The 24,372-nt window shown below is 39.4% G+C and overlaps 1 protein-coding gene across 1 annotated transcript in view; it reads right to left on the bottom strand.

Annotated features, from left to right (window-relative positions):
- Window positions 1-20,150, bottom strand: part of sdk2a (sidekick cell adhesion molecule 2a) — a 145,868-nt gene extending 125,718 nt beyond the window's left edge. The window contains exon 1 of the mRNA XM_057346533.1: window positions 19,519-20,150. Within this exon, the coding sequence (XP_057202516.1) occupies window positions 19,519-19,648 (130 nt within the window). The 5' untranslated portion in view covers window positions 19,649-20,150. The remainder of the gene's footprint in view (window positions 1-19,518) is intronic.
- Between the last annotated feature and the right edge of the window lie 4,222 nt (window positions 20,151-24,372).

The following is a 24,372-nucleotide window of genomic DNA, read 5'->3' as shown; positions in this document are numbered from 1 at the left end:
TATTGTATCTTTAAAATGGCGGTTGCTAACAAGTTGCTCAAAGTGACTACTTCCTTTGGCGGGGACGTTTGACTTCATCGTGCATATAAAGCTCACAAATAATGCAACATGAGCACAAATCTCTAAAAACGTAGTTGCGGATTCATTCACGAGAAATTACTTACCAGGGAACACATTTTAATAAACTTTGAAGGAGTTGTCGGAGGCTTGGTGGTGGTGACGTTGATATCGAGCGACCTTAAGTGTAGTCTGTTTATAGCAACGTGTTAGCTTTTTACTTCTGTCGATTGTATTTAGGCTTCAAAAATAGCAAATAGTGTGTTCATCTGTAAAGATTATCTTGATAGACAAAACGCGTTAACATCATGAACATTTGTTAATCACAAATCTTATTTTTTGCGATCTTCCAAAAGTCTATGGGACAACTGCATAGGTTTTCAGTGGAGGGAACCAGCGCGGCACTAACTTCATACGTCATCTCTGAGGCACTCCTTTGGGCCTTTTTGAGTAAAAAAGAATTTCAACCAACGGCTCAGTCCACTCCTCCTTTTCAAAGCACTACGTTGGCTGACACAGAACTAAGATGTCATCACGTTTTCGCATCTTTCCCGAAGGAGATAACAACTTGGAGAAATTCATGCAAGGGGACCCGCGGTGTATGTAGATACAAATAACTTATCAGTTAATAAAAACATCACGCTTCATCATGTAAGGTCTTTATACACCTCTGAAGACATTGTTATGTATATTAGATTGCATATCTGTCAATAGATCCTCCCAAAAAATGAGACATTGGACCTTTAAAAAGAGTGCCTGTCTGCAGCCGCCATATTGAGCATTTTGATTCCTCCCATTCATTTTTAAATGGCCTATTTCCAGATTCTTATTTTATCTCTGGATTCACCCACAAAATAAGAATAGAATAGAAAGATGAAAATAACTAATGACAAAACACAAGTACTATACGAACATAACATAAAATGATCATGCATAAAGAACAGGAAGTGACGTGATAGTGCAGTTAATGCAGGAGTTGTCTGGACAGAAGAGAATATGTTGCACAAGGCAATGATGAGAGGTGATCAATGATCATTAAAAATGACAAGGTTAATGTATGATTGAACTCTAAAATATACACTGTAAAACAATTCTGATGCTCAAGACTCTCTGTCCTTCACTGGTTAAAGAAAAGAGAACCGCACAATTTGTTCCCTTGAGTCCACCACCTTTCATAATTTGTGCTATCTTCAATCTTTCCTTTGTGATAACATGCATTGTGCTTTATGTGTGTGTACGCGTACGTGTCCTCAATGCGATCCCTGAAGCTTTTGTCACTTAAGCTCAGCCAACGTGGCTGTCGCCCAATCTCTTGCTCCAAGGAACATGCCTATTTCTATAGCGGTTTTCATATTCATTAGTTATCTCATAACTCCAAATCTTTAATGCAGCTCCACCATCCGATCTCACAAATCGAATAACCCACACAATCGCGAAAAAGCCTTTTATTTCCAGTTCTGTCACATGTTTTGACTTCTCGAAATGGGGACAAAAACACTCCAGTGTAAATCTATAGCGTAACATGTACAGCTTCCGCCATGAGAACTGGTTCATTTAAGTGAGAATGAATTAGCTGGCCCTTAATCTTTCTGACCTAGTATATTATTCTACCTCATAACATCTCTACTGCAAAGTTGTAATAGCAGAGAATGGTGCAGGGTGTGTGAGTGCTGGCTGTTAATGAGAGCAATTAAAGCATTGAAGCTTGTGAGAAAGCAGGATTAGTCCTCAGGCAAACAATGTCTGAAAATGGTCCTGGTGTACCACATGGGCAGAAGAAAACAACGGCAAACACAGTAACCACTTGAAATCAGGCTGCATCCCAAGTTGCACACTTGAGAAGTACACAGTGTGCTGGTAAATTTACATTAGGCTACTTTCAAGTATGTAATGAGCCTGTGCACCGAACCTACAACCACTAAAAAAGTCTTATGTTGTTAGTAGTAAAATTCAATACCAAAATGAAAAGTAGTGATAGTTTTCTTCCTACACAATTCAGAATCTGGATGCTGTCTGACTCACCGACTGCAGCTTCTTAACCCTCAGTGTTGCACACGTACACTGTGAAGAGAGCTCGCGAGCATGTGTGAATGATCAAACGTATGGCTTGGCAAAGTTTTACTGTAAGCACAGTCAGTTATTTCTGAAGTCATTGGCTCTCAACTCTGGGGACACATGGCACTGTACGCTTTGCATGTCTTCTGTAAAGAACTAAGTTAAGTATTCTGTATGGACCCTCACTGATAATGAGCTGATCATTTGAATCACGTGTGTTAAATAAGAGACGTACAAAACGTTAAATTAAGACCAATGTGTTGGTCTTAAATGTATTCATTCACCCTCATGTAGTTTAAAACCTGTGTATGACTTGTTCTACTGTGAAACACAAAAGAAGATATTTTGAGAAATGTCTCAGTGGTTTTGTGTCCATACAGTGGAAGTCAATAGGGCCAGTGTTGTTTGGTTACCAACTTTCTTCAAAATATCTTCTTTTGTGTTCTTCAGAAGAAAGAAAGTCATTAAGGTCTGAAATGACATGAGAGCAGTGTTGGCAAGTTACTCTGGAAATGTAATTAAATCACTGATTACTCCTTTTAAAAGTAATCAAGTTACTGGTCTGATTACTTTATTTCAAAAGTAATTAGTTACATTACTCGTTACATTACAACGCCCCACCCCTCAAAAACACAAAATAACCTCTTTAGCCTTCTCAAGACTAAACATCAAAATAATGTTTGTACAGCTACAGAACGCATACGTTTCTCTCTCCATGCTGAGTTTGTTTTCGCTGGTAGTACCAAAGATTGTCTTGTGATAGGGAGTTGTATGGGTCTGTAATACTTACAAGTGGAGCATAAAGGCTAACATCGATCACGAGAGGCACCTCAGCCAATCATATCCGGTGTCAAATCTCCTTGCCTGCGTTCCGCGCGGCTATAGCATTGGCAGTTACGAGTTTTTAGCTTAAGGTGGCAGGCTTTCCATGGAGTGGCTTTGGTAGTTCTTTCCGAGCAGGCGCGTTTCAGTTTGATGACGTTGCGGGTCATATTTCGCTTTTTACAATTTAAATGATAAAACGATACAATGGCAACAACGCAACGCAGCTGTAACATATAGTTACCTGGGCTTGGAACTATAATCTAATTACAATTTTAAGAATTATAACGCGTTAAATTACTCCGTTACCAAAAAAGTAATCAAACTACAGTAACGCGTTACTGCCCAACACTGCATGAGAGTGACTAAATTATATTAGAATTTTCATTTACGGGTGAACTATCACTTTAAGTGAATGCAAAAAGATGGGATCAAATATCTGATCAGTGCATTAGTACTTTAAGTGGTAAAGAGACAGTTCACCCAAAAATGAGAATTCTGTCATCATTTACTCACCCTCGAGTTGTTCCAAATCTGTATAAATGTCTTTGTTCTGATGAACACGGAGAAAGATATTTGGAAGAATGCTTTTTACCAAGCAGGAATATTACAATGGTAGTCAAAAGTGCCCCAGAACTGTTTGCTTTCCAACATTCTTCAAAATATCTTATTTTGTGTTCATCAGAACAAAGACATTTATAAAGCAATTTTTTTTACTGTGGTAGTCAATGGTGGCCAAGCACTGTTTGGTTACAAGCATTCTTCCAAATATCTTTCTCTGGGTTCATCAGAGCAGATTTTGAACAACTTGTATATGACGACAGAATTTTCATTTTTGGATGAACTGCTCCTTTAATGCAGTCTAGACTCATCGCTGTCTGTTATGTCATTAATATTAATTAAACAACAATATTGAGAAGAAAATCATTTTAATAGCTTTAAGCAATCTATAATGAGAGAGAAACACAAAATTGGGATTAACGAATTCAACAGATGAAACTACCCTGATATTGTAATGACAGGTTTACTTCCTCCAACAGCATTTCATTAGCATTCATGTAATGTATCTAATAATTATGCAGCGAGGAAGATAATCAATAATTGTTTAAAAAAAAGTTTTATTTTTATTACTATTTTTAGTGTTTACTTGAATACTCAATGCTGCTGTTAGATGCATGAAAACCTTCAAGGACTGTTTACTTTGTGTGTTTATTTGTTCGATTTCTTTCTAATTCAGATCTTTGTTCTGTATTTTATTGCTCTTTACTGGTCTTGAATTCCAGTTTTCTTTATTGAGAAACAAATGAAGGCCACAGGTCTTTGTTAGCCTTTATTAATATATCAAAGGTTTACTTGTTATGGTTTAAAGGATTGTGCCAATCGGCACATTCATTTCTGCTGTTGTATCAAGACTAGTACATTTTTTAAATTGTGATAACAAATTGACTCCGCCAACCCCAATTTTGCATACTTCGAGTTGGAGGGACAGAATTAAACCAAATCCAGAAAACAAAATTCAGCCATCTTGGGCGTAATATTTGCGACATACCACGATTTGGGATGCACTCATTTAGTATGCTCCATGGTCAGGATAATACACAAATAGGATTCAGCCCTAGGTTTCCCTTGAAAACGGTTTGTATTAAAATTGCAGTCAAAAGATCTGAGACCTTTGCATCATACTGCTTGTCAACAGAATGAAATTCAGCCTTTCTAAATCCATTATCCTGCGAAAAACAAACCCTACAACAACACATGCTTTGAACATCCAGCGTTAGCAATTGCCGCTATAACAAATCACTCAGGTCACCTTCTAAACGTAACGCGATTCAAACCAAACACGATTCACTTTATTGCGTGAGGCAGGAATCAAAATCTCCAGCAGTTAGTTAAACTAGTTCCCATCTCCTCTATTAACACGGACCGGTTTTAATGAAGTGTTTTACGACGCACTCTCCGGACCTTCCCTGTCTTCATACGCTTCTCTCCACGGGCCGCCAGCTCAGGGCTCCTTTAATAAAACACACTTTCGGGGTGGGTGGGGCTCGCTGCTGTGCCATGATTAAAGCTTTTAAAGAAACAGCCTGGCATGTTTGTTGCAGAGACGGGCGGCACACGTGAGCTCTGACAGCTCGGAGACCGATGACAGACTCCGGTGTGTGAAAGCCACTGGATAAGAGGTTTAATGAGGCAGTGGGATCAATAGACAGGTTAGTGCGAGCTGTCAGATCACCTTCCTGTCTGCCTGTATGCTGATAGCTTCTCTTTTACTAATGAAATGCTAACATGGAAAACACCTTTCATTAGGGAGCGTCTAATGATGCCCATTCTTGGTCTCAATGCAAGCGTGTTTGTTGGGTTGCAGCTTTACGAGAATGTTTTTTGATGGCATGACTACAGTAAGATATAAGAACCAAGCATCCTTCCGGAATAATATGGATTTAGGGACTGTTTTAGAAACATCGCAGGTGATATTTGATTACAGATCATTTTAATAAGAAAGCTAAAACTATATAAGTAAGCCATTTGTTTTGATAAGTTTGATCAGATTTGTGAAACAAGTATATACTTTTACAATTCCATCTGGTGCAGCTGTTAATGGTGCTGAAATAACACACTTGACCTTGACTGGCGTTCTGTGGCATTAAACGCATAGTTCACCCCAAAATGAAAATTCTGTCAATATTAACATACACTCAGGTTGTTCCAAGCCTGTATAAATGTCTTTGTTCTGCTGAACACAAAGGAAGATATTTGGAAGAATGTCAGTAACCAAACCAATGTCATCCCCCATTCACCCCCATAGTATTTATTTTCCCTACTATGGCGGTAAATGGGGGATGAGATCTGTTTGGTTACTCAGCAGAACAAAGACATTTATACAGGTTTGGAACAATCTGAGGGTGAGTAAATGATGACAGAATTTTCATTTTTGGGTGAACTATCCCTATAAGTCCATATCTGTTTGGTTTGCTAAGGCCATTTATATGACTAAACCTTGCCATAAACAAAATGTTGAACTTTTTGTGCGCAATTAAACAAAAATGACGACTTTGGCTTCCAACTTTCTGACTTTTAACAGTGCTGACGTAGCGTAACTCCGGCTCCTGCATCAGCACCACACGCATGCGTCGCATGCTTTCATGGACGCGCAATGGAGACTGACGCAGAAGAGAGGAAATTGTTGAATAAAGTTGTTGTGTTTTATTGTGCACAAAAAGTATTCTTGTCGCTTCATTACAGGTTGAACCACTGTCATATGGACTATTTTAATGATGTCTTTAAAGGGATCATATGACACGGCTAAAAAGAAGCTCAACGAAGCTCATGGCTCTGAAAAGCGAGGTGTGCTATGATTGGCCAGTTAACCAGTGCATAGTAATTGGTCGAATACTGTAAGCGTGTGAGGGAAATGTAACGCCTCTTACCATTTTTGGAACATCAGGTTCCAAAGCAATGCTGACAGGTATTTTCACTTCTTCAATGGCAAGTAGCATCCCATGACTGATAGATTTGACCAAAGGCTAAAAAGGAACAAGCCCTTCCTACCTCAGTTTTCTGCTTTGATAGTAACTACATCAACACAAGAAGGAAGAACTGTTCCAACGGCTTTAAGACTAAATGGCATGAGCAAATGTTTCCATAAGTATCTCACTAAGATACTTCCTAAGCGCCCACAGAGACCAGAGGACAATCTCAGACACGATCTTCTCCTGGTGCCCGAGCCCCCACAGCCGAGCGCTGTGACCTGATGTCAGAGAGTTTTAGCTGTATCATCTGGCCTGCACTGATTCTTTGTGACGTGAGCAGCCGCTCCCTTCAGCTACAGAGGCTTTGTTATGTCTCGAGAACATGCTTCTGTTTCTTTCTGCCTGCATACCACCATGACCTTCCACGTGCCCTGTTGTGTTTGTCAAAGCGCATCAGCGGGAGGGATATTCCTACTGGATCATTCACATAAAAACATCGTAACTAAAAAGAATAGACCTGACCGAACCCAACCCTGCGGTAAATGCAACATAAGTGAGCCAGATGGGTACAGATATGAGTTTAAAGTGATGGTACACCTAAAAATCATTTATTCACTCTCATGTTATTCCAAACCTGCATGACTTTTTTTGCAGAACACAAAAGGACATATTTCGAAGAATGTTGGTAACCAAACAACAGTGGACCCCATTGACTTCCACTGCATGGACACAAAACCACTGAGACATTTCTCAAAATATCTTCTTTTGTGTTTTACACAACAATGAGTCATTTTCAGGTTTAAAATGACATGGGGGTGAATCTAATTTTTGTTTTTCGGTGAACTATCCCTTTCTATACAAGTTTCTCCGTATTTTTGCAGCTTTATATGTAGTGTGTTATTTTTGATAAAATATTTAAGAGGTACATATCAAAATGTCGGAATACTTGTTATACAATATTATTGTGATGAATCAGTTTTTTAGTTATACAAAGAGAACTTTCTTCAGTGACATTCAGAGGTGCTCACAGGTCATACAGTTTTTTAATGGGGTTGGACTTCCGCGTCTAGCACATTTACAAAGTGTTCTCAATGCACCCGAGAGGTTGACAGGACATAACTTACGTTTTACTGTTATATTCTTATCATGAACATTTCAGTTTGTCCTATCAATAATTGAGCAATTAAATGTCACTGTCATCATTAAAAACTTTAAATACTTCATGGAGCGTGTGAGTGCGTGTCAATCAAACTGAACCATTTCTTCCTTTCATTATCTGCACTTTGTTATGTAACCATTTTTGCATGTAATATACATAGCATTCATCACACAGAACATATACTTTTTTGGATTGTAGATCATGAGGCAAAATGTAAAGCATTCAATTAATCTAAACAAATAATCTGATTATAAAACTAGTTAGTTACAGTCCTACAAAAATCTGTCGAAGTCGAAGAGAGAACTGATGTCACTTCTGTTTTTTTCACATACAGAAACCCAACACACAAACGTCAAACGCCAAAAATTAAAAATAAATTCTACCGCATCACACCCACAAGTACACACATAAACACAAATAAAGATGAAAACACACAGGCAAGACACGCATGTCGTAGCTTTCCCAGCTGTGTGGAATGAAGAGAGAATTTGGGACGTGAAGCACTGCAGCATATGTCCTCCGATGCACTTTATTCTCATTCTCTCTCTTTTCATCTCTCACCCTCTCAAATGTGTTTTTCTTTTCCTTTGTATGATCTCGCTAATAAACAGGGCCAGACATGACAGGGGTTTATTTTACAAAGAGCATCTTGCTCTTTCAAACTGGTTTCTGCATTGACCAGAATTGATTGTAATGGTGGACATGGTGAATTTGGCCTGCTCAATTCTGGAAGCCCGGACGTTTCTGGAAGCGTTTCAAGTCTGAGCTCAAAAGAAACGCTTTTATTCTGAAATGTGAGGGGCAATTTGGCGTCAGTGTGAGGCGGCACGCAAATACTTGGAATCGTGTTTTCACATCGCTTTGCGCGTATCATGGCAATAAAGAGTTTTATTGGAGTCTGCTTTTATGCCCCCTTTGAAATAAAAAAAATATCCGCACTGGATCCCTTTTATTTCTGTCAGTATTCATTACTCGGTGAGGAGCAAATAGCAATGCACCACAGTTTTCCATTTAACCTCACTAGCTTCTCTAACGCTCGCTAAATCATTCAGGGCACAGGCCGTGATGGAATTGACTTTTCTTGGGTCTTGTACCTCATTGTAATAACAACAGTCCAAATTAAATGCAGCTAATCTATTAACACATTAAATTGGTCAGTTTGCAAGACACTCGCAATTATGGCTAAATGGAACCAAGCAGAGCAAAACAAAATGTCATTTCCTATAGCGACCCGCTGTTAGATTGAGATCAACTGGTCAATATTGTTGAATATAGTAATTAAATTGACTCTTTCATAACACCTGCCCCAAGATAAGAAAAAACTGAATTATCACATAATTTAGCCTCTTACCCTCAATTTTTTCATAATTTACCCTCATGTCATCCCAAATGTACTGTACATGACTTCCTTTCTTCAGTTGAACAGAAATTAATGGTTTTATATTAAAATGCTGTCATGCTATCCTCTAATGTAATACTCAAATGGCGAAGCACCAAAAACCACATCCATCCATCATAAAAGTACTCCAAATGACTATAGTGGGCTAAAACATGATTTCAAAAGAGAAACAATGTGTTTGTGAGAAAAAAACTATTCATATTTTATGCTTATTTGGTAAATCTGAAATGTAAACAAGCAGATCTGAGCACTAAACTCAAATACGACGTCAACAACAACAAATCTCATTGGTTCTCATTGGAACCGCAAGAACTAATGAGATATGAATTTTAGTTCTACACTAAATTTCTGTTTTATATATTAATCTCACTACTTATAACTTAAAATATAAATCGTTTTCTCTCACAAACATACCGCTTCACTTGAGAAGACATTTATTAACACACTGGAGCCATTTAGATAAATATAATAATGAATGTATGTCCTTTTTGTAGATACAAAAAAATGTGTTTGTTTTTAACTAAAGAATAGACGATGTACACATCTTGGGGGGAAATTATGAGTGAATTGTTTTATTTGTGGGTAAAGAATTCCAGTGTATGAAATTTAGCGGCATCTAATGGTGAGGTTGCGAAATGGGGTATAACTTTGGTTTGAGAAGTGGGGGGGCCACAAAATGAGGGAAAATGTTATCGATTTGTATCCTATCACAAATTCAAAATACCTGGCTTGCGTTGTTTTTGATTGTTTAAATTGATTAAACCATGAAACCAAAAGGTGTTTTTATTGGGTAGCAAATGTTGATGTTCATGAGGGGGAAAATGCGAGTATTGACTGAGAAACGGAGGAAAACATGGCTTGTAAACCTGAATCTGCGGACGAGCCGGATGACTTTCTAAAATGCTTAACGAGGTTTAATGTACCTAAACAACGACCAGGGAAGCCCACGTTTCTGTCAAGCTTTGCCATAAACACTAACTGCTGTAAAAAGAACGAGTTCTTATTGAACGGAAAAAATAAAAGATCACGCGTTTCCTCACCATAGATGTCCATTATAAGGAAGCAGCTTAACATAGCCTACCGAAACAACGATTACGTAAAAACTAATTTCTATTAAATTCAAATCAAAACCACGTGATTGAAAACAGTCTTTCAGTGATCTATTTTAAGAGTGTGCACGCGACGCACGCATAGACACTCTCTGTGTCCTGCTCGGTCCTACTTCTCCATGGCGATGACGGCGAGTGGTTAAAAAATCATTACAAACTAATTTGAAAGTGAGGGGGACACGAACAGGATTTTGAAAAGTGGGGGGACATGTCCCCCCTGTCCTCAGTGGAAATTACGCCGCTGAACGGCACACTCCAATGCTCGCTTCTCCCTTTCGATGCACTATGGTGGCTGACACAGAACTAAGATGTCGTCATGTTTTTGCTTCTTGGTACTGTAAAAGCAACATGGTGAATTCCATGTAAGGGGACCCTTTTTCATATATTTATATAACAGCACATGCACATCCCAACATGAACATCCCAGAAATCTGTTGAACAGTGCTGTAGTGATTGTACATCAATGTTTACATATTCACTGTGTTCCTGGTACAAGCATACACAAACACACAAATACCAGTTTCAAAAAACACACCAGCGCCCCACTAGTCTCCACCTCAAAGCAGCAGTCAATTTGTTTTGCACGGAAGGTGCTATGTAAAGGAACATCAGGCAGAGCGAGGCGGTTGCAGGGGGATTTTGCTACGTCGCTAGCATTTGAAGAAGACACACAATAAGAGGGAAAGAAAGCAACATCAAACGACCGTGTGTTCCCGCGCTGAGCCGAGGCTGATGGGAAAAACTCAGGGTTTGTCCTAATCAATACCCAGCACAAGGCATTGACATGCAGCCAGAAGCTCCCAACCAGGCAAACGTCCAGGCTGACTGCCAATGGATGGAGGAGAGGGGTGAAGAGACAGGAGACGACTTCACAATCTGAGACATTTCTATCCAACGCCACGAAGGGCGTGCCACGGTTTCAGAAATGCCTTCCTGTCCCTTACAGATTCGAATGGCTAGATTTACTCTCGGTGGAAGGTCAAGTGAGGAAATGAGAGGATTGGGCCTGTTCACAATGCGGATGCCCCTTAAGGGGCGAAATGGGATTTTTCACAGCGATGATTTTCAGATCACTTCTAAATCTAAATTCTCTAGTTTCCTGCCCTCGAGTTGGTCCAGGCACAAGTTGTCATTGATTTTATTTTGCCTGTGAAACAGAAAAGGTGAATAAAACCACATAAAAGTTCCTAATTATTTCCATCCATCAATTTTCTATACCACGTACCGTCTCAAGGGAGGAGCTTATTTTAGGATATCTTGGCACCAAGGTATTTATTTACTAAAAAAACTATTTTTTCTGGCTGACTCTTGCAACTTGGCCGTGTGGTTTTACAGATATTGCAGCTCTTGTCTCAAAATGGAAATAGTTTATAACGACATTGTCTGTCAAGCTTTAAAAACATGTTCTATGACCGCAATCTTAATGTCCATCATCACATTAAGATATCGTGTAGAAGACTTGGCAATGTTTGCAAGACACTGTTGTATAGACCACTTCCATTAAGGTTTAAAGATGTTTTTTTTCGCCTGTCATGACATTTTTCATATTCTCCTCGTGTGCTCCAAAGTAACAATAACAGCGCACAGGTTTGGAAAGTCATGAGGGTGAATAAATGATGGCAATATTTTTGTAATATCTGAAACTGTGTACGTCTTCCTAAAGTGGTTTATAGCTCTGCCGTGTAATGTCGAGAAGCCTTTTTTGTTACCGAGAGAAAGAACTTGGATGAACTGAGGGGAGAAGATTGTTTTATGGGTAAAATTATCCGTCTTCTGATTGGCCGGGCTCGGATTGAGCACCTTTTTTGAGCACGTACAGCCAGAACAACAGAACTCGGGCTTTTGTGCACATAAATGGCTTCAGAGCGCTGGAGCTGTTCACAGAAAAAAAACGAGGCTTGCATCTTGTTCGTTCTTTTCTTCCCCCTCCATTCCCTCCCTCTCCCTTTTTCAATCTTTCCATCAATGTCTCTATCATTCGGTCGTGTTGCCACTTTGCTATTTTATTCACAACACAAGAATGCACTCTCACTTTCCCAGGAGGACGACGCTGAATAAGGGAAGAGATGTAGAGGGCTTTGTTTCTGGCTGCTGTTTCCCTTCAGTCAGGCTTCTGTTGTTTAAATGTTTACACAGAACAGCCCAGGGGCTTGAAACAAGCTTATATGCAGTTGTGAAATGACACTCTGTCAAGACTCTATCGCATTTCCCCTTTCCACGACGATTCTGCCACGGCCTGATTACTTTGAAAGATTTGCTAATTTCGTTTCGTCGAGAAGCGAGTTAGTGGCCAAGGTCTCTCCAAAAGACATCCATTGTGAGTTTGGGAGAAAGATCCTTCGCTGCATAAAGCCTTCATAAGGACACACGTACACACCAGTCATTTCCATTTCGACTTGAAAGTTAAAAACTCGCCTTGAGTTTTTTTGTAAATTTCCCTCCAGCAAGCGCACACGTCGAACGTTTATTAAGCCTATAATACCACAGGCGTTTTCCCCTCTTGTTGCAGTAAACAAACAGAAAATGAAAAGCAAACTCACTCAAGCTGATGCTCTTTTATTTAAATTAGCCCAGAAATAATGAGTTTCCTCCGAAGGCAGGAATTTCATTATTGACATCCCTCTCGTCGACTATCTCGCTGACTATCTTTAATCTTGCAACAAAATATCTCTATACAGCTTCTGTCTTTCCAGCCGCCTTACATATCAAATGATCCGCTGCGTGCCCGCAAAACCCAGTTGTAAAGATTCTTTTACAGCATTTCTCTGGTCGTGACTTGAGGTTTCTTCAAAACCTTATTCCTTTGGATTAGATTGGGCTGGGAAAATTCAGGATATGATATTAATGGTTACATCATCGGTAAGTCATTTCAGAAGCGATGAAATGATTATATTCTGATTCAAGAAGACGTTTACCGTCGAAGGGTGAATCACGCACAAAAAAAGTGTAACGGTTTGATTTTGATCATCGTCTAAACAACAATTGAATAGATTTCTTGGTGGCATGTATTCACGCATTTGGCTTTATCCAAAGCAACTTACATTACAATCGAGGTACACATTTTATCCCCTGATAGCACACGCACATCTAGGAAACGTCTATTTGATGTTTGCATTTACATCTGCAAGATATATATTTTTGGATTGTTTGCTCATCTTCAATACGTCTCTGAGACGTTTCCTGTAGACATCTACAGTAGAAGATGTCTTTGAGATGTTCATGATTTTGAATGGATGTAAAACTGCTTTTTCTAAGAGGTTTATCAGATGTTTCTACACAGCAGATGTTTTTACAGATATTTAGCAGACATCTTACAGACGTACCCATGCTATCTGGGGCAATATGTGCATTCCCTGGGATTCAAAGCCATAGACATCTTTATCAATTGTTCTACATGAAAGGAAGTCGTTGTAATTTTTATACCAATTTACCATGGATCGTAGATTGCGAATCGTTTCTTCTTCTGACTTACTAGCTTTATTAAAATGCACGAACAATGTTGAACACACAACGTATATTTTAACACATAATAAACTATTAGTTATTCGACTAACTGTAGGATGTTTAGAGTTGCAATGCACATTAATTGTGAGGTCACATGTGTTCATTTATCGACTTCAAACTCATCCGTAGAGAATTTACAGTCGGGCTTCGATTCGTTTTAGCAATTTTAAGCCCCTGCTAGGGTGGAATCGACTTTTTATGAGTCTCGTATCTCACTGGAATAACAACGGTCCACATTAAATGTCCCTAATCTATTAACACATTAAATCGGTCCATTCACAAGACATTCAATTATAGCCTTGCACAGAAAAAGAGAGAAACAACAAATGGTAATATCTCAGAGCTGTCAAACTAAAATGATCCATCTTCATTTAGTGCAAATAAAATGACGGCTTCACAAATGATAACAAAAAGACGTACAGTAGCATCAACCTTCAAGTGCTATTGGACTAATAACTTGAATGATACGTAATACAGGCTGAAGCTGCCAGTGGAAGGAATCTGTTGAAGTGATTGTGAATCAACATTAGTTTCCTGCATTAATAATGAATAGAAACGAATGAGATTGCTGCTGGCAAGATGATATGTTGTTCTCTGGCGTCTATCAGTTGATGCAAAACTGAGCGTTGTAACAATATTAAGAGAGCAGCGGATTACAGAACTGAAGGATTCTCATTATCGTCATCAAGTGAGCGACTGAGCAGCTGGTTGTTGACGGAAAATACTTCCTTTCTGATGGGAGCCAGGTTGAAATCTGGTGGCAAAATGTGCCAGAAATTCATAGGATTTGGTTTGGTGCTAGAAGGGAAGGATTTATTAAAGAAGCTTTGTGATTGAATCTTCAGAGCTATGTTTGAAAGGAAGAGTTCAGTGAAAAATGAAGGTTTAGTCCTCTTTTAGTTAACCTCATGTCATTTCAGGAATAAAGGGATAGTTCACCCAAAAATGAAAATTCTGTCATCATTTACTCATACACCATTGCTCATGTCATTTCAAACCTGTACACTTTCTTCAGCCGAACACAAAAGAAGATATTTGGCAACCAATTCACTTCTATTGTACGGACATAAAACCAATGCAGGTAAATGGGTACCGCCGTTGTTCGGTTACCAACCTTCCTCAAAATATCTTCTTTTGTGTTCTGCATAAGAAAGAAAGTCATACAGGTTTGAACTGACAAGTGTAAATGATGACAGAATTGTTTGTGGGTGAACTATCCCTTTACGACAGAATCACTCCAAGTGTGATAATAATGTTGTTCCAGCACGGTATTACGAAAGGACGATATTAGGTGGTAAAATAATGAAACGTGTTTCTTCGCTCACACACAGCCAACAGGTAGCAAACAATGTGATCTCCTCAGGGACTGCATTGAAAGACAGTATTGCACGGATGCAATGTTAGATCTAACTCTCTTCACCTCCACCGCAAACACAGACAGTGGTACACCCTCAGGCTCACTGCAATTACAGAGCAGAGGCCCTCAAGTCTAAACGTATCTGATTATATTTCCATTCTGCACAATCCACAAACAGTTTTGCCGCATGAACGAGTCCGTTTAAAAGCCTCCTGAAGCGAGATACAGACTCGCATGCAGTCCGTCCACAGGTTCTCTAATATTCGGCTACAAACATATTTCATCTCAAGGCAGATTAATGTGAACCGCTGCTCAAATAAGAAGCAAAGGTTGACGTCCATTAATATTAAAAAAAGCAAAGCTCCCTCAGAGCTGCTGCCTCATTTTCATGCAATTTATTCATTCCTGATACCGGTTGTATGAATAAACATCAGAGGACTGCGGCAAGCGAGGTGTACATCGCAGACGTCGGCATGGGAAAACAGGAAGTGGGCTGTCACTCCGTTTCACCTGGGGCTCTGAACCGGGTCGTCTTGCTGGTGAGCGTAGAAAAGGCAAGCATTTTGTCAAAAATTCACGAGACATCTGTTGCCATACCGAGACCTTGCCTCGAAGACGTTTAATTAAAGAAATGTCACGCAGCATAGAGATAAATATGCTGTAACTGGCGCTCGGGCGCATAATTATGGCCGGGCATCTAGAGAGTTGCGGTCTTCCATGCTCATTATGGCCCATCTGGGAGATCAAAAAAGAGAACTTGAATTCCATGTGTTCATATGAGAACAAGCTTCTATTGGTGTCTTGAAAGGAGGGGGAATATCCCTATCTAAACTGAAACGGTGCCTTTGATTTTCAAACTCGCAAGGCAAATAGTACAGAATCTTTTTGATCGCATGTCTTGTATAGCACATTTGTGCATAAATACTTGATGTCGTTATGTGTGTTCAAGTATTATCCCGTAAGAAAGAAAAATCCCTAGACGTCATTGAGATTACATGGAGAGCAAATGAACCCTGTTCCCCAAGTCTCCTGCATCTCAGATATTTCTCCTGAGAAAAACACCTCACAAACGTCTCCATGAGAGTTTCAGAAGAGATCTCAACATTGTCCCAGACTGAGCTCAGATTTGCAAATTCTGCAATCACATGTCAATTTTATTGAAGATCTCAATATGAACTCAAATATTTACCCAAATCCAGATTATTTTACCTCTACAATCTACTGCGCATTCATTCCATCCATGCAAATGTCAACTTTAAGATGAAAACGTTTTCACCGTATTGATAGGTCACAGATGTCGATATTTGCTGATTTTAATACCCATGTGAAGTCAAATTTTTTAAAGCGTTTTTGTGTTGTTAAAGAATAGTTTTCCATAATCAGGTAAGTGAATTGTCACATCCATAATGGTCAATATACCCCATTAAGGAGCACATGTAACTACTTGGTGGTCTATAAAAAGTCATCCCTTCTCCATTTGTTGGGTATTGTTGCTTCTGGTTTGTACATTTTATTTCACAGAAATCCTACGTTAAAAATGTTAAAAATGTAAAAATGTATGTTAAAAATGTGTGCATCCTTTTCTGTCACATCCATAACGCATGAACTTTCCCCTCTTTTAAAATAGAAAACCTGTGTATATGTTTCTAATGTCTGGACTCATCAGGGGTTTAGTCAAATATAATCTAATCATTGAATAAATTGGTAATACATTACATTCTCTGAGAATTTCAAGTTTTGACCGAAAACGTCACATCCATAATGCTGGAATTGCCCGTCTATTCTCAATGTATTTTACCATTATTTGTTTCTCAATTTTAGGAAAAACATCTGAGACTAAGTTGATACTTAAATGAAATCTCCTGAGCTACAGTATGACAGAGCAACATCTGAGCAATAACATTTCCTCTGGTATTCCATTTAAACAAGAGAGCAGGCGGTTTTAATCACACAAAAATGAGGCCTCCGACATAAATCACTTCTAAAAGCATGGAGGATTATAAAAATAATCAGACGATGTGAAGATGGCTGACAGCTGTCGAGTGATGCAGCTCGACACTAAGACATTGTTTAAGTCCACAGCAGGCAATATGTCAATATAACAATCAGGATTAGTCTGAAAATCCACAGAAACAAATGTCCTCATTCACACACACTTTTTACTGATCCCTGGAGCATATCAAGGATCCGAAGAGATTTCGGGAAACATTCATCGTATGCTCTGCCCATGTGTCTGGTGTTACTCTGGTGTGTGTGTGTTGGGGGGCTCTGATTTTCAATGAGCTGTCTCAACGTCTCAGCATAAAGTAAGTGTCACGCTGTTGGCGCCATCTCTTGCACTGACTCTATCAGGTATCCCAGCGGAATTAGAGTCCGGCTCGCTATTAAACACAGCGCGAGAAGCGTATTCTGACTTTGGATAGAAAAACCAGCACCTCTCCGTCCCCAGAGACCCCTTCGGCTTCTGAGCTCCCCTAATTTATGTAACGCTCCGCGAGGACGGGCGAACGCGTTCCGCGGCACTCATTAGTAGTCAGCTCCAGAACAAATACAGCAAGCCCGCAGGGGAACATCGGGCTTCAGAGGTTGTCGGTGGTTAATGCCACCTTCCGTGAAGGAAAGCGTTGGGCTACTGCATCTTCTTTACGCCACCCTCCGTGACAGGTACCCATTTGGCCGTTCTGGACTACAAAGTCTGGCAACCTCAAGCGGAGCCAAGCAATTGATCACCAGAGAAAAGTCTTGAGGTGAAAAAGGTTCAGAGAGCTTTTTCTACCCATTGACCAAAGTGCCGGGTTTCCTTTCAGTCCCAACTAAGCTCCCTTAAAGCTATCCAAGGCCATTGAAAGTACACTTAAGGATGAAAACAAGAGTCGGATCAATACGAGAAAAACAAAGCATCCCTGAGCCGTTCTGCATAAACACCCCACAGACCTCGTCTGCAGTGCCCTAGTGTGGAGTATAGACTTCGTGGAATCATGCTATAAGTGTCAGCGACACTGTGCCGTGCATAATAGGGGATGGTTGAATACTTCTCCGATAAGATACATCTCAATGCGGCCTGTTCAAAGGCTGACACACTCGAGGATTACGCTGTTTTTAGCACAGCTATGTTCAGGGCATCACAATTATCAGATGCACCTCAGCCTATCCGAGCCTCTTCACAGTGAATGAATCAGCAGTGCCGGTAGTTTAAGATCTGTCAAACAGAATGGATCGCTGGGCCGTATATCAGCCATCTGCCTGAGGATGCCGGGACCATTTTTACAGGAGCTAATAGATGAGAAATGCACCCCTGTGGAAGGAGCAGAACACCTTGTCAAAGGTAAAATGTCCTCAGGAGGAGCTGAACAAAAGACAGATGGTGGGACATTCTGGGAGATGGATGTAATTATGTTGGTTTATGTAGTTGAACTCTGCGGTTGAAATTTGCAACGCAAGTCCATTTTACTGTCAATCTCTCCTTAAATGGATAGTTTATCCAAAAATGCAATTTTCACCCTCAGATTGTTTCAAGCCTGTATACATTTCTTTGTTCTGCTGAACACAAAGGAAGATATTTGGAGAAATGTCAGTGACCAAACAGATCTCATCCCCCATTGACTCCCATAGTATTTATTTTCCCTACTATGGCAGTAAATAGGGGACGATCAGCTCGGTTACTGACATTCTTCCAAGTATCTTCCTTTGTGTTTAGCAGAACAAAGACAATTTTTTACAGGTTTGGAGCAATCTGAGGGTGAGTAAATGATGACAGAATTTGCATTTTTGGGTGAACTGTCCCTTTAATGTTTTTCTGAACAAAGTTAGAACCACCATAGATGAACTAATTCAAAACCGTTTTCATCAACATTGGCTTTTCAATGACAATTCTTTACATTTTACACAGACCAATTTTTGTATATTAGGAAAGAGCCTTGGCTTTTGTAATGACATTTAATATCCTTAATTGCTACCATTAATAGAATTTTGCAGTAATCTGTCATTTCAAATCCGACATTAATTAGAACAACTTTATACTTTTATGTCACATGGCCTCACACCAACTTGTTACAAAACCAATATTCAAAAGAAAATGAGATCACGAATAACCAAAAAGTAACCAAAGAGCACATTAAATAAGTATTAATGGTGTATGCTTGTGATCTATCCATCCCTTGGTATCCATCTACAAGTGAAGGGGCATGCTGACCACAAACGGAGACCCCTGGGGTATTACTTCAACCACACCTGTCAGGTTGTCATATGCATCACACTCTCTCTCTGGTCATATCCAATCTTCAATGTCAAATAGAAAAGCTTCATTTCAGGTGGAATGCGACTAAAAATACAATCACAGTTGAGATTAAATCCTTAATGTCTTAAGCAAGAGTTTGTAACAATTAAATCATTCTTCGTAAGTAATATGACTTGGAAAATATGCAATTTGAGTATATGAATCATACTTGATTGTTATAGGTTTCTTATTGTGCTGAGAATTTCCCAGAATTCCTATTAGCAAAAGATTTTTATCCATGAAACGCACACATCACTGTACTGACAGCACTAACTCTCTACGGTGTCACTACAAGATCCAGGAGTCTTACCTTGCGCGCAAGTATTTGTGAAGACAGCGAACATCAAAATCCAACCGGCACTCCACTTCAGTGTTACCGCACGCCTAGACATGACGCTCCGACGCGTCTCTGAACCCGCAGCGCGCCGAGCCGGATACATGTTGCGCCGAAGAGCGATGCGAGACACTGAGCGCGCCGCTCCGGTGAGTCTGAACCCTGCGTTTACTGAGGAGGAGTCTATTAAACAGTCCGATCGCTAAGAAAAACGATTTATTGCTATACAGGCTGCTGTCAAACTTTGAAAACTGTGCAAAGAGCACGTTTTAAAAGACAAATATTTCAATCCTTATTTTATTTATTACAGTTTTGTTTGCTGGAACCAGAACGTAAGGCTTTAAGCAAGAATAAATATATAGGTTTTAATCTTAAAATCCTTTTTCAAACTCGGATGAATTCAGTCACTGGCGTTGAAAGCGCCTGAATGAATAGATTTCCCTGCATCTCCGCGCGTGATGAGGCATCTCCTGAAGATGCGCTACGGTGCCGCCGTGCTCTGAAAGCGACACTGTAAATCCACTGCGGGAGAAAAGTGATGTTTAAAGTAGTAAAGAGGAAATATTCCGTCTGGTATGCTCTGTGGATCCCCCCAAAATGTAGCGTCCTTGTCCTTTCGGTGCTGCGAGCAACAATGTATGAGTGCCTGAAAACTCAGGACCGAAACTGAACTCTCCATTTGCGGGATGTCGCCACCCTGCGGTGATAACAAGAGGTGCATCTCATTTAAATGTCGATGAGATGCTTCTACCAATTATTCACCCAGCATCTCCAAAGTTTGGAAATTGCTCAAATTGCAGCGGGCCGTGTTTGGGAAAAATATAACGTTTACAACTCAAACAAGCATCAAACTTTGTTTATCTCCAAACATTTTATTAATCAGTAGGGGGCTGTTATCATACAGCACTTCACAATTTCCTGGGAGTCGGTATTATAAGTATACATTTAAGTTCTCGGTTTGTCAAGAGAACACAATAAGCTCCTAAGGAAACATTATTATTAGCTATCTCTCTCTCTCACACACACACACACACACAAACAGACCGCAAGCTCAGTGTAAGCTTTGATCCTGAGGACACAAATCTGGTTTTAAATTCCGAACAGATCCACAGACTACCGCACTTGTTACCAGAGCATGCTATGACTCACATACTGCACAACTTATCAAGTTACATCCAGAAACAGCATTCCCACACTGAGAACTGAGGAGGAGCTAAAAATCATAACTTTCATTCTAAATATAAGCACGCTGGCTGATGTGTTCCATAATCGATTTAATCCTGTATGCATCACGTAGTACTCTTGCCAGTATGATGACAGCAGTGATGGTGATAAATATATTGTGATATAACGATAATGATGGTGAAAAGTGGTGAAGCGATCATGTTGGTGGTGATGATGTTGGTGGTGATGATGATGGCGATAAAGTAGTAACTGTGATTATAGTGGTGATAATAATGAAGCGATTGTTGAAAAGATTGGTCGTAGTAATGGTGAGGATGATGACAGTGGTGGTAATGATAGTAGTGATGACAATGGGAGTGATAATTGTGTTATGGTAATGTGTGGTAGTGGTACTGTTAATGATGGTAAGAATGGCGGTGTTGATAGTAATAGTAAAGATGATGATGATACTGTTGATGGTTGCAGTAACGGTGGTGATGATGACAATGATAGTAGATATGATGTTACTGATAATTGTGTTATGGTGATGACGGTAGTGACATCGGAGTTGATAAAAAAATTGTGGTAATGATCCAAAAGATTGTGGATGATGGTGATGCTTGGTAATAATGACGATGGTACTGTTGATGACGGTAAGAATGGCAGTAATGATGACAGCAGTGACGGTAGTGATATCTGTGTTATGGAGATGATGAGTGTCTTATAAAATAATGATAATAATGATAATGTATTGATTTGATTTGCAGTTAATTTACAAAAACGAGGGGAACACATTTTACGATTATAATAACATGCATACTCTGCTGGTCTCAGAGGAACCACCTCTGCGCTCTGAATTAAATGTTTGCGTGTTGAACAGATTGCCTATGGCTTATAATGAAGAAACACTTTCCAGTCAGATTAACATGTGAGCTGAGGCAAGAAGAAAAACAGAAGCCAAATAAACCTCACGGGTGATGAAGATCGGGCCTTCAACCGATCCGCGTCAATGTGGATGAGGCAGAAGCGAGACGTATCGATTAACACACCTGATGTTGCGCTCCTGCTCTGCGGCTTTCAAGAAAAGGGTTTCTTTATTAACGAATGAACAGAGAGCTCACGGCATGTGAGACTGCAGAAGAGTCCACGCTGTCGTGCTCTGCTAGCGTCTCGCCCGCAGCAGGCTTCAGGGTGCGTCTCATGGCCCCGTTTTAATGATGCGCCGATCATAAGACTCACAGGTTGGGAGGTGGCTTTTCACTCGGTCTCATGCAGACGCAAATTGCCCGTAATAATCCCGCTGTGCACTGCACCCAGGCACACATGGCAGGTGGCAGGGAACGGTGAGAGGAATAGGTTGTGCACCGTGTCTTTGCATATGTATTCTCTTCCAGGGTACTTAGAAAAGTACACATTTAGAAAGGATGAAGCCGATGAACAAATGCAAACTAGGTGTGGGCGGTATGACCAGAATCTTTCATCATGCGGCATGAGTAATTTTGAATTATAGTAAAGTTAGGCCTACATATATCATAATATTGTTATTTGTCCTGGAAATGTAATGAAAAGGGATTATATATTAAACGAAGGTGTGGTAATGCACATTTGTGATAATGCAATCAATATAAAACTATACAAGTGAAAGGTACTTCATCTCAATAGATTATTTTCCACTTTAATTTTCTAACTCGATAGATTCAAACTATAATAAATAAACAGTATGGCTACATTAGTGTGAAACAGCTCCACAATAGGTGTCCAAAAGCTTAAAGCAGGAAAAATGTGTTTAATGCCCCCTCAGGTTTGATTAAAGTGTATTCTACACATACATAAACTTTTGGGGTATTTTTTGAACAAAATGAGTTGGCAAAAAGTCAAACTACAGCATATGTGAATATAGTGAATATCTGAATACACAAAATTGTATAGAAACAACGCTCACATGAAATAAAACAAACATTGACTATAATGTTAGCAGTTATTAATATTTGTTGATCTCTTTTGTTGTAGTATTTTGTATTCTCATGAGTCTTGACTCGGTATTGTATTGTTGTAATAAATTTTTTGCATGAAAAAATGTGACACAAAAATAAGAATTCTGTCATCATTTACTCACCCTCACATCATTTGAAACCAGTGAAACCAAATACCATTTTAAAGAAAGATGGTAACCAAACAACAGCGGCAGCACCCATTCTATTCTATGGAGACAAAAACAATTCAATGGGTGCTGTTCGGTTAACAACATTCTTCAAAATATCTTCTTTTTGTAACGATGTTGCCATAAACATGAAACTTGGAGATGGATCTATGTACAGTTAAAAGTCTTTAATATTTCCAAAAATGAGAATGAATCCAAATCATGAAGCAAGAACCAGAAAACATGACAGAGCAACTCAAACTACATTCAATAACCAACCCCTAAACATGAAACACTGTTGTATATATACACACATTGAGTCGAGACCAACAAGGCAAACATCATGACAATCAAACTATAAACCAAGAAGAACAGGACAAATGAAAGAAACTACAATGCTCATCAAACAATAACTACAAAATAAAAGACAAGACAACATGAACCAGAAACACAACCAAATCGTTACACTTTTGTGTTCTGCAGAAGACAGAAAGTCATACAGGTTTGAAATGACAAGAGGGTGAGTAAACATGTGTACTATGGTGTGACATAGCAAAATTTAGAAAACAAACTCTTAATTTTACATTATTTTATATTAATAATATTTATCATATAAAAGAGCATAAGAGAGATTTTTCTTCATTGTTATTTTTTTTTTGCCATCACGCCATAGGGCAAATTTGCATTTTAGTCTGTCAACTACCAATTTACTGTGGGATAAACGCTTAGGCAAGCTCTCTACCGGTTGACACTTTTCTAATTTAAGCAGTGTACACCGTTATAGGGAGTCTCAAAGATGTCTTATTTTTGTATGCAAAAAGCGACTTCCAGTTCCATCGCTCCAAAGTCTATGAGTTTTTTTAATGGGTTTTTTGTAAATCGCCCGAAATAAGGTCTGTGGTAAACAAAACCTCTTAATATTTTCTTGTTTTATTCTATGACATAAAACACACCAATTTAAGCCCGCTTGTGATTTTTTAAGCCTCATTGTGTCTTAAAAACGGCGGTTGCTAAAAAGTTGTTAAAAGTGACTACTTCCTTTGGCGGGGACGTTAGACGTCATCGCACATATAAAGCTCACAAATAATGCAACATGAGCACAAATCTCTTAAAACGTATAGATGCGGATTCATTCACGGAGTAATTACTTTCCAGGGAACACATTTTTAATAAAGTTTGAAAGGGTTGTGGGAGACTTGATGGTGGTGACGTTGATTTTGAGCGACCTTAAGTTTATTCTGTTTATAGCATCGTGTTAGCTTTTTACTTCTGCCGATTGTATTATGGCTTCAAAAGTAACAAATGTGGTGTTCATTTGTAAAGATTATCTTGATAGACAAAACGTGTAAACATCATAAACCATTGTTAGCTTATTTTTTGCGATCTTACAAAAGTCTATGGGAAAACTGCATAGGCTTTCGGTCGAGGGAACCAGCGCGGCGCTAACTTCCGGGTTAGCCAAGAATACGTCATCTCTGAGGTACTGGATTTCGCCAATGTCCAATCCCTAATCCACAGGTAAAACA

The sequence above is a fragment of the Triplophysa rosa genome, linkage group LG11 (assembly GCF_024868665.1).
Source record: "Triplophysa rosa linkage group LG11, Trosa_1v2, whole genome shotgun sequence".
NCBI classification, from domain to species: Eukaryota; Metazoa; Chordata; class Actinopteri; order Cypriniformes; family Nemacheilidae; genus Triplophysa; species Triplophysa rosa.
This window is presented reverse-complemented; position numbering and strand designations above follow the sequence as displayed.